Source organism: Gekko japonicus, unplaced genomic scaffold (assembly GCF_001447785.1).
Source record: "Gekko japonicus isolate JY-2015 unplaced genomic scaffold, Gekko_japonicus_V1.1 scaffold1971, whole genome shotgun sequence".
Lineage (NCBI taxonomy): Eukaryota > Metazoa > Chordata > Lepidosauria > Squamata > Gekkonidae > Gekko > Gekko japonicus.
Genome location: NW_015167110.1, coordinates 106671 through 118794, shown reverse-complemented (window position 1 = coordinate 118794; position 12124 = coordinate 106671). Strand labels below are relative to the sequence as shown.

The window sequence follows — 12124 nt, the reverse complement described above, 5'->3', positions numbered from 1 at the left end:
CGTAAAAACCAACAATAAAACTTTCTTCAAATACATTAGAAACAGGAAACCAGCCAGGGAGGCAGTGGGGCCCTTGGACGACCAAGGGGTAAAAGGAGTATTGAAGGATGATAGGGAAATGGCTGAGAAGCTAAATGCATTTTTTGCCTCCGTCTTCACTGTGGAAGATGAGAAGTGCTTGCCCACTCCAGAACCACTGATTTCAGGAGGGGTGTTGAAAGACCTGAGTCAGATTGAGGTGACGAGAGAGGAGGTCCTAAAACTGATAGACAACTTAAAAACTGAAAAATCACCAGGCCCAGATGGCATACATCCGAGAGTTCTGAAAGAACTCAAATGTGAACTTGTAGATCTCCTGACAAAGATATGTAATCTTTCCTTAAAATCTGCCTCCATTCCTGAGGATTGGAAGGTAGCTAATGTCACTCCCATCTTTAAAAAGGGTTCCAGAGGAGATCCGGGAAATTACAGGCCAGTCAGTCTGACGTCGATACCGGGTAAATTGGTGGAAACCATTATTAAGGAAAGAATTAGTAGGCACATAGATGAACAAAACCTATTGAGGCAGACTCAGCACGGTTTCTGTAAGGGAAGATCTTGTCTCACTAACCTGTTAGTGTTCTTTGAGGGGGTGAACAAACATGTGGACAAGGGGGATCCAATAGATATTATTTACCTTGACTTCCAGAAAGCTTTTGATAAAGTTCCTCATCAAAGGCTCCTAAGTAAGCTCAAAAATCATGGGATAGAAGGACAAGTCCTTTTATGGATCAAAAACTGGCTAGTTCATAGAAAACAGAGAGTGAGTGTAGGTGGGCAATTTTCTCAGTGGAGGGTGGTAAGCAGTGGGGTACCGCAGGGATCAGTACTTGGTCCACTGCTTTTTAACTTGTTCATTAATGATTTGGAGATGGGAGTAAGCAGTGAAGTGGCTAAATTTGCGGATGATACAAAGTTGTTCAGGGTGGTGAAAACCAGTGAGGATTGTGAGGCACTCCAAGGGGATCTGTCAAGGATGGGCGAGTGGGCGTCAACATGGCAAATGGGGTTCAATGTGGCCAAGTGCAAGGTGATGCACATTGGAGCCAAAAATCCTAAATATAAATACACATTGATGGGGTCTGAACTGGCAGAGACTGAGCAAGAGAGAGATCTTGGAGTTGTAGTGGATAACTCACTGAAAATGTCGAGACAGTGTGTGACTGCAATAAAGAAGGCCAATGCTATGCTGGGGATTATTAGGAAGGGTATTGAAAACAGATCAGCCAATATAATAATGCCCCTATATAAAGGACGTCCTTCTTCACCCAAAGAGTGATTAACACTTGGAATTCACTGCCACAGGAGGTGGTGGTGGCTACAAGCATGGACGGCTTCAAAAGGGAATTAGATAAGCATATGGAGCAGAGGTCCATCAGTGGCTATTAGCCACAAGGTATAGATAGGGACTCTGGGGCAAGTGATGCTCTGTCATCTTGGTGCTTGGGGGGGTCAACAGTGGGAGGGCTTCTAATGTCCTGGCCCCACTGGTGGACCTCCTGATGGCACTGGTATTTCTGGCCACTGTGTGATACAGAGTGTTGGACTGGATGGGCCTTTGGCCTGATCCAACATTGGCGTCTCTTATGTTCTTATGGTAAAAGTTGGTGGTGCATCACAGCAGCATGTACCAATGAAATGGCACCAGTAACTACCACTCATGACAAGGGTGATACAAGAGTAGCATTCAAGGCAAATTACGTAGGCCATGTGTGGTAAGGAGATGGCAAAATATAATGGCAGAGATGGAATAAGATTGGAATTTCCTAAGAGACTCGATTGGACAATCCTATCAGTTTGATATACTTGATATACTTCATATGCTGCCCATAATAAAGCCAAAAGACTTGCCCCATTTGGCTCATATTGAATATTACAGCACTGCCCGTGCTGGCAAAGCTGGGCATATCTGCAGGGTTGAACTGGTTATTTGGTATCACTATGACTCCATAGACCTGTTATCTTCACATCATCAAGCTTACCTAAATATCGTTTTTTCTAAATCAAAGGGGTATTCAATAATTCCAGTAGTTGGCACTCTTACTCTGAGTACATCTTGCTGTGTTGGCACATATGATGGCATGGCAATACGGTCCATGTCTGAAAGGTAACTGCAAAAGAAAGTGAGTGTTCTATTTTCAGTGTATTTCCCTCAGATTATGTGCTCATGTTTAGCATTTCTGTAATGCTTTTAGTCTCCAAACAGTTTCACATTTAATTTGTTGCAGTCCTTATAACAACCCCATGATTATTATAAAAAATGTAAATATAAATATTGTACAATGGAAGCGTGCAAAAGGTCTGAGCTGTTGTAATTAGAAACCAAGAGGCATCCATTATAAGAAAAATTCTGAAATCAGGAAAATACTTTGCACCCAAAATGCATCTTTGTGGCATGCAATCAGTACGGTTTAATGAACTTTGCCCATTGACATTAGAATTCAGATTCTATGAGATCCACAGTCCTTCACAAGCAAGAATCTAGGCTGGGCTACTCTAATCCACGGAAAGCATGGCAGCTAAGCCAATGGAGCAGTGACACTTATCTGACAACAATCCCAGCTCATGCACACCTACAATGTGTCAATAAAAGTTAGGGCCAGATGGATGAAGGACAATAGAAGCCACCATTTTAAATTGACAACAATAAAAAGAGTCTGATACACTTATGGGCCAGTTGTAAAATATGCATAGTGTGAAACTGTGCCCTAACTCAATCACCTTTATTAAAAATTAATTTGTCACAATTCAAGCAAAAATAACCCATCATGATGATCAAGAACCATCACTCACTTCTGATGGATATAAGCAGAGAAATACATTGACTATTTCCTTCATTCACTAGGAGAGCGAACAATTGCTTAGCAATATTGTGCCAATAAAAAGATAATTATATAGAGGCAAATCCTATTACTCCCTTATGTTGACTCCCAAGTCTCTCTTCTGCTATGCCTTCCTCAAAAGCTTTTTCTGATATAGAAAGTTTTCTCCGATGGAGAACCTTTTTCTCCTAAGGGAAGTTTTTCTCTGTTGAAGGAAGGAAGACTTGGTGGAAGGGAGTCAAAGGATCCAGTCCTTAATAACATTAAAGCAAAGGTGGGGAGAATTAAAAAAAAACTAGCTATGAGAACAGACTGATATGTATTTCATGTCAAAATATAGGAATGAGCTGGAAATGGAAGACAGCTGATCCAGAACCCTTGATAGCAACGTGAAGTATGTTGCAGGTATCATACATACTACTTAGCCGAATCAGACAACTGGTATTCTCTCCTCCTGTCATAGCATTCTTGGATTCCTGGGTCCTCCCACAGCTTCTTAATTGCTTCTATGTGTTTCTTTTCCAGTGTTGTGATTTTGTCCACCTCCACTTCTCCAATCATCTTGCTATTCTCCTGCGTAGGGGGAGGGGGGGGGCCCCACTGGTGGACCTCCTGATGGCACTGGTATTTCTGGCCACTGTGGGATACAGAGTGTTGGACTGGATGGGCCTTTGGCCTGATCCAACATTGGCATCTCTTATGTTCTTATGTTCTTTAAACAAAATTGCCATCATACAAAGATTACATTTTTTAATCAATTGCCTAGAGTAAAAAGTAATATATATATTTCAATGTCACTCCATCTGTGGATAATTAAATCCTGAACAGACAAGACAGATCTTTTGACAAACCTGAGCAAAATCTAAAATTTGCATAAAAAACTGAAATCTAAGCCCCACCACCACAAAGCCAGCACCTAAATCTTTAAGAAATGGCTATTGTTACCACTGCTAGGCAACCACAACAATATTGCCAGCCTTCAAGCCTTAGTTTCTGTCAGTAAAAGGATGGGTCAGCAGGGCCCTTTCCAGGTCTATTTTGGGCTTTGATGCAGAACTCTCTAGGATCAGGCCTGCCAGAAACCACCATCTATTTGCAACCACCTGACTAGTATCACTCACCCAAGCTCAGCTTGTTGCTACTGTTCATAAACAGCCATCCCATGAAAGCCAGTTTGGTGTAGTGGTTATTTATTGATTGATTTGATTTTTAGTGGCCACTTACCCAAAGGGTTTTGTGGTAACTTACAACATTAAAACCAATAAGGCATAAACAACATAAAACAAATAACAAATGTAAAATATTAACATTAAAATATTAAAATATGTGTGTCTGTCATCACACTACTATTAAAACAGCCCAAAGACATGGTTACCCACCAAAGGCCAACCTAAATAACTCAACTTTGCATGCCCTGTAGACACTAAACAAGTCTGGCAGGGCACAAGTGTTATCTGAGTGTGCATTCCACAGGGTAGGGGCCACAACTGAGAAGACCCTGTGGTAACAGCTAACTGAGCCATCCTGGGGTCAGGCACCTGCAAGAGACCCCTAAACAATTATTGAAGGGAGCACGGGAGGGTTGTAATGGGAGAGGTGGTCCCATAGGTATGAGGGTCCCAAACTGTTAAGGGCTTTAAAGGTTTATGAGCTGACCGTGATGTTCCAGTCAGAAGCCTGGCAGCTGCATTCTGGACACCCTGCAGTTTCCAACACATTTTCAAGGATAGCCCTTGTATAGAAAAATTGCTTTCTGCTTTCTATATCCACATGCCTTCTCCTGTGATGTCTTCTGATAACATGCCTCAATAGCCATGCCATAAACCCACATTCTTTCACACTTCCATGCCAAAAGCCAGACCTCATGGCACCACTTTCTGGCTCACATGCGAATCGTCATGTAGACGATGGAGAAGCTGGAGTTTGGGTCATGTGACTGCAGGCGTGGTCTCCAAACTTCTAGCCTATCCCCACACACAGCCATGACAACCAACAATTGGGCACATCCCATGCCCACTCATGATTGGCTGATGGCCACAACTGCTCATTAATGGAATTGGGGTATAATTGATTGATTCCTAGGAGAGGGAGCTCTCTGCTCTCAGCTCTCCCTTCTTGTCATTGTCTGTTTTATTGCACCTGGAAATGCTGCCTCGTGAGAGACAAAGAGTCGCTTTGTGAACTGGAGCGCAGGGGTGCAAAGATGGGATTTCTCTTCAAAATCCCTTGGTGTCTAATTGGACTGTATACCTTGGACACTCTTGGAATATGGACACGTCATTGGTAATTATGAATATCTTTAATGTGTCATTAAGGCAGATTGCCCTAGTTTTTGTTATTTTGTAATCTTTGGTAATCTATGCTAATCTCTGTACTGGATAAAAAGTAGTCTTGTTTCTAAATGGTCTCTGATGTTGTACCTGAATTCCAAGTCTGAATCTTGTGTCTTCTGCTCACCATAAATTACCTTTGTAAGATTAAGTGTGCATCTGTGGGAATGAGTTGTTAATGTGTTAAGTTCCAGATGCCAACTGAGAGTTTGACCTCTAATCTCAGGTTGGGGGGAACTACTGTAGAGGTTCTGGTGGCACATTGTTCTGAAAACCAGAGAGGATATAGTCCATCTCATGGTTTGTTGTTTAATGTACTGAAAAGTACAGGATTCCCTCCCATTCCTGGACTGGCTTGGGTGGGCAAAGATCTGTATAGCCCTATGTAGAGTGAATTGCAGTAGTCCAATCTGGAGGTGACCGTTGTATGGATCAATGTGGCAAGGTCTGACCCAGACAAATAAGCCAGCTGGCAAGCCTGGCACAGGTGAAAGAATGCTGACCACACTACCATGGACACTTTTTTATCCAATGATAGCGCAGAATCCAACCACACCCAAAGACTCTTTACAGAGTCTACAGCTGTCAACTAGACAGTATTGAGTCTCAGGAGTGACCCTCCAGCTAGCAGTTCAGTCTTCCCCAGCCACATGACTTCCATCTTGGATGGATTCAACTTCAGCCAACTTGTCCTTAAGCACTGGACTACAGCATCCAGACACCAGGATAGTGCCGAGAGCCCTGCTACCAGCTGCTTATCCAGCAGGAAGAAGAGCTGAGTGTCGTCAGCATATTGATGGCACCCAACTCCAAACCCCCTGACGATCTCAGCAAGAGGGTGCATATATGTGTTAAGTAACATTGGAGAGAGAATCAAACCCTCTGGTACCCCACAATTCAGGTCTCATTAAGAAGACCTCTCCTCCCTGATAGTGACCCTCTGAGAGCGTCCCTGGAGGAACAAGGAGAACCAACTAAGGGCACTGCCCCTTACCCCCAGGGAGGCAAGGCAGTCAATCAGGACAAAATGATCAACTGTATTGAAGGCTGCTGATATATCCAAAAGGATCAACAAGGCTAGCATGCCTTTATCCAGATGTAAATGGAGATCATCAACCAAAGCAACTAGTAGTGTCTCTGTTCCAAAGCCAGGCCTGAATCCTGATTGAAAAGTATCCAGGGCAGATGTCTCATCCAGGAAAACCTGGAGCTGCTCAGCCACTGCTCCATCAGTTACCTTCCCTGGAAAAGGTAGATTAGACACTGGAAGGTAATTAGCCAGCTCCTTTTTATCTAAGGATAGCAATTTCCTCCTTAAGGGAACTGGAGAAACAGCCCTGTAAGAGAGAGAAATTAACAATCTGTCTCAAAGGACCATTTACCTTCGTGGCATGATTTTACCAGCCACGAGGGACAAGGATCCAAAGAGCAAGTAGTTGGCTTCACAGCTGTCAGGATCCTGTCAACATCCTCAAGGGTGAGCAGGCCAAAAGATTCCAAAAATGAACCAGACTGTGCAAGTCCCCATTCCACTACTATTATCACACTCAGCAGCCAACTCCAGGCAGAGCTTAGAGACTATCCACAAAAATGTTCATAAATGTTTTTGGAATGGTAAAAAACCAAGAATTGAATTTAAAGTGATACAAGATGATAAAAAAGAGGAGGATTGGCAGTTCCCAACATTAAGTTATACCATCAAGCAGCCAAATAAGTATGGATTGCAGAGTGTATTAAAAAGGCAAATAATAGATTAATAAAAATAGAAGCTGTGGGGCTAGAGAATGGAATGCATTACCTACTTCGGATTGAAAAATCAACTTCGAAAAGTAAAGGACAAGACAAAAACCATCTAATTAGAGACAGTTTACTCCAGACTTGGGGATCCTTAAAAATAAGAATTAGCCCTATGACACCAATATATGCATAGTATAATAAAAGTGAGAGAAGACATAATAACTTTTTAACATATAAAGATGTCAGCTGAAGCTGCTATACCTTAGAATGTGGGAGGGGTGTCTGGCTTCTGTGTTCCTCCATCTCCTCCGGCACCCTCCTCCACCCCCGCGTCTCCGCTGCCTTCGCTATCTGCCTAGTGGCCTTGAAGGCTGGGCTCTCCCTTGTCCGCTTTTCCAGCTGGGAATCTAACTGCTGCTTTTTGCCCGCACTTGTAGGTGCTTGCTTATTGGGTTTGTGATATCAGGGGGTTTGGTTTGAAGGGGGTGTATCTGTAACCACCATTTTGCTTTTCGTTATTCCTGACTCAAGAATTCATGGTACCACCAGTACTAACCTCAATAAACTGGACTTTATCTAGGAACGTTGTTGAGTGTTTGAAACACCAAAGGTAAAATCAAATTTTGGCAAAGGTTTCAAGAAGGGAAGAAGATTTAGTGGCTAGTTTACCTGCGATTAATCTCCAGACTTAAGATCTTTTCACAGAAAGAGAAGGAATAAGAGATTTGACTAAGTTCTAAAAAATCATCACACAACATAAAGATCATTTGCTAGGACAGCTTTATAAATTATTACTCCAGTATAATATGGAGATGGGACAAGTTAAAATATGCATGATAAAATGGATGCATAATGTCGGTAAAGAGATATCCCTTTCACACTGGGAGACTTTATGGATGAAACGTAGAAAATTTACTGCTTGCCAAGCCTTAACAGAAAACTGGTACAAGATGTTTTTCCAATGTTACTTTACTCCAATGGACATTCACAAAATAGACAAGAACTACAAGGAACTTGCTGAAAATACAAGGAGGTAGAAGGCACATTTGGTGGGCTAGCAAAAAAACAAGGAAATACTGGATTGAAATACTTGCAGAGATTCAGAAAATTCTTAAAATTAAATTTCCACTGAATCCAGAGACAATGCTACTGAGATTTATCCCAGATAATGTAGAAAAAACATCACAAGAATTATTCAGATATTTGGTAACAGGAGCAAAAATACAGTTTGCATCTATTTGGAAGACAGAAGATTGTCCAATGAAAGAAACCTGGTACAACAAATGAGTTCCCGGAAGAGATCAGGGCCCTGCAGGACCTTGCACAGTTTCACAGGGCCTGCAAAATGGAGCTCTTCCACCAGGCTTTCAACTAGGAGCCGCCCCCACTATGAAGAGATAAGAGATTGGATTTATACCCCGCCCTTCACTTGGAGTCTCAGAGCGGCTTACAAACTCCTTTCCCTTCCCCTCCCCACGACAGACACCCTGTGAGGTAGGTGGGGCTGAGAGAACTCTGACACAAACTGCTCTTTCAGGTACAGCTGTGCCAGAGCTTGTGACTGACCCAAGGTCACATCAGCAGGTGCAAGTGGAGGAGTGGGGAATGGCTGGCCTGTGTGAAGAACATGGAGAAACTGAAAAACTTACAAAAAGTACACCGTCTTGTACAATTAGCAAAACATTGTCAGTACTTATTACTATTATTACTGAAATTGAATTTTATGTTGATTTTATCAGATTTTAATTGATATCTATATATTATGTAATATGTTTTAATGAATATAACCCGCCCTGAGCCTGCTTTGCGGGGGGGGGGAGGGTATAAGTTGAATAATAAATAAATAAATATTAAAAAGCTGAATATGCCATAATGGCAAAGTTAACAAATCTAGTAAATAAAATACCAACTGAAGAATTTCAACAGAAATGGGAAGCACACTATACACATCTTGGTCAATGTTAATAATTGATGACTAATCTGTACTATCAGATACAAAAAGTTGGCACTACCTGAAATAATCACAGAAATAGAAAGAAATTATAGTCATCGTAAATGTATACTATTTCTTGCAATACATACTTTTTAAAGGAAAAGAGTTGTAGATGTTACTTTAAAATCAATATTTTACACTGTATATAAAATGGTATGCTTGAGTATGCTTTTTTTAAGAAGTAAAGTATACTGATATAAATGAGTAAATAATAGAATTAAGTTGAGAAGATATCCTACTCTTGTTTTATGTACCAAATATCAGAATTGTGTCCTCAACAAAGATAAAATGTAATAATTGATGATGAATAATGATCTTTTAATTTTTGATACCTCCGTTTTCTTTTTTGCACCCTGAATTCATATAATTTTTTTTAAAAAGTTAGCAAATGAATCACAGCTGAGAGCCAAATCAGTATCATGTTTAGGGGTTGTCAACTGTCAAACTAATCTGAATAACGGAGCTGGTTGCACGCTAGCGGGTGTAATGGAGGCAGTGAAATAATCTCTTTTTGCTGCTTTTACTGCCACCTCATAGGCCTTCAGTTGGGCTCATAGTGTGTTCTCACAGCTTCATCCCATGTTCATCGCCAATTTCACTCTAGCTGTCTGAGCAGCCTCTTAAAGTTTCTTAGACTCTCATTATACCAAGGAGTCACAGCGACACGAGGGCACAGAGGGCATTCATGAGCAATCCAATCGATAGCTTCCTGAATGCCTGTATTCCAAATCTCAGGTCCTTTCCACACTTGGATCTCATCCCTGGTTTTTTCAGAGTTCAATTTGCAACACAATACCTTGCATTTATCCCGGGACAAATGTGGGGCAAAACTGGGGTGACCTCAGTGTAATGTGAAAACGAAAAATTCCCAGAGATAATTACAGGGGTGAACTCAAGTGTAGCATAGAATGTAAGTTCGGGAAAAGGGTTGAACCAGGGTTTAATGTCTAGTGCGGAAAGGACCTGAGTCAGTCAGCTCATCGAGGAAACTGCTGGCAGGTCTAGATAAATCTTGCATAGCATCAAGATCCATTAGTCTCCACGGGTGAGTATAAAACTCCACGGGTAAAAACAACAACAACAACAACTCCACGGGTGAGTATAAATAGGGGGGGAGTAACCATCCCCAAACCAACCCACTCCACGGGTAAAAACGACTATGGCACCAGTTCACAAACAGCCACACTATTCAAATCAAGCCCTGCACGAAAGATCAAATCTAGCATGTGGCCCGCTTCATACTTGGGAGTTGATACAACCTGGAAGAGGCCCAGTGTTGCCATGGCAGCCATGAAGTCTGAGGCTGCACCATGTAAGGAAGTTTCTGTATGGATGTTAAAGTCCCCCATGACCAACAGTCTAGGGAAACGCAGTGTCCACTCAGCAACTCCCACTCTCTCCCCGACACTCCAAGCCAGCGCAACACATTCTAGGCGAGTGATGTTGCCACAGGGATCCTCTGAAATGGAAAACAGTCTCGGATGAAGATTGCTACTCCACACACCCCCGGCCCTCAGTTCGATATTGATGGAGGACTGAATATCTTGGGGGAGTAAGCTAGGTAAGGGAAACTACCTCATCCTCACCCATTTATCCCTGGTTATAACAGCATCCATTTATCCCGGGACAAGTGTGGAGCAAAACCGGGGTGACCTCAATGTAATGTGGAAACAAAAAAACCCAAAAAAACTCCGAGATAATTACAGGGGTGAACTCGAGTGTGGTGTAGAATGTACGTTCGGGGACAGGGTTGAACCAGGATTTAAGGTCTAGTGCGGAAAGGACCATGGTGTGAAGCGCTAGCTGGTCCGCCCTTCAGGTGGTTATCTTCAGCTGCAAGACTGAATAGGCATGGAGTTTTTCAGTTGAAAAAAGGAGATTGTCTTGCATTCACGGTGCTTCCTCCTGAACTGTCTGGCCAGCTCTTGCTTGCTCAGTACTCCTAGATTTCAAAGGGCTTCTGTTGTAATTCTCAGTTACTATGTGAATTAGAGAGTCAGTCTTTGAGAGCATGCACTGTAGTTATTCAAAAATACTTTCCACTGTTTTAGCAGTTCAAAAGGAAAGATCTCGTAGAGTTTTACCAACAAATGTAGCATTTTTTTGCATCTTCCTCAAACAAGGGGACTGAGTCTCCACATTGATTTACAAGCAGAGTATCACTCTGGAAGACCTCAAAGATGCTTGCTAAAACTGCAAAACAGTTTGAGGTAGAAACATTATATGGGGGGAGTTGGCAGGAGCAAAGAAATCTTCTATCTTACTTTGCTTAAGAGCAGGAAGGAAGATTAAATCACCTGACCCACAAAAGTACTTTCAAACCCCCATCGCTTTGCACACTATGTTTCTAAAACAAATATCCCTCTTGAAACCAAATAAATGCAGCTTTGTTAATGAAGAAAGAATGCAAACAGCTTACTCAAAAGTCCAAACGTAAGGATTCTTTGAGATTTTATCATTACCCTGATGAAGTCTTTGGCCTTGAAATCTGTGACTAGCACTTAGTAATCACATAATAGTTAAAACCAAAGAGGCATTCCGAAGAGAGAACTCAAGCTGGCAAAGCACCAGGTAAGCAACAGAAAAGAAATTTAAAATAACAGTCTGGATGCAGCTGGATATAGATGGCAACAATGCAAAGCTCCTTCGTAGTTTTTTGATGGCCTTGCCAGAGAACTTGTCAGTATTTCCAAGCTGCTAACCTGCAAACCCCACAGAGTCGGCTTCTTAGAACAGCAAACACAAGATAAAATAGGCCTTCCTCAGTTACTTCTTAAACAAGAATATTTATCCACGGTATGTCCATGATATCTCCACAGCATAATTAGCCGTGCTGTAGCAGTGTTGTAAGACAGAGCTCAGTGAATAAGCATCCATCATTGTCCGCCACCATGGCAATCTAAGGTTAAAGCCTCAGATTAGGATCTGGGAAACCTATGGGTGACTCCCAGTCCCACAGGCCAGTCATGCACAGTCATTCTAATTCACCTCACTGGGTTGTTATGAGTAGGAGTGTGCAATGAAAAAATATTTGGTATTATTTGTATTTAGGGTTTAAAACCCCAAATATATTCAGTATACCCAAATATTCCCAAATACCAATATCAGTACTGTATTGGTATTCAGAAAATACTCAGGAAGCTCGAATACATTTGGCTTCGTTATAGCCTATGGGGCTATTATAGTCAATGCAAATCTCTTAG

General features: G+C 41.9%; 1 protein-coding gene across 1 annotated transcript in view; it reads right to left on the bottom strand.

Moving 5' to 3' along the window:
• LOC107111904 (guanine nucleotide-binding protein subunit alpha-14) overlaps positions 1–12124 on the bottom strand; it is a 68980-nt gene that overhangs the window by 4156 nt on the left and 52700 nt on the right. Inside the window, exons 3-4 of the mRNA XM_015412949.1 lie at positions 3280–3434; positions 2022–2150 (exon numbers count right to left, since the gene is read on the bottom strand). Coding sequence (XP_015268435.1) covers positions 2022–2150; positions 3280–3434 — 284 coding nt within the window. The remainder of the gene's footprint in view (positions 1–2021; positions 2151–3279; positions 3435–12124) is intronic.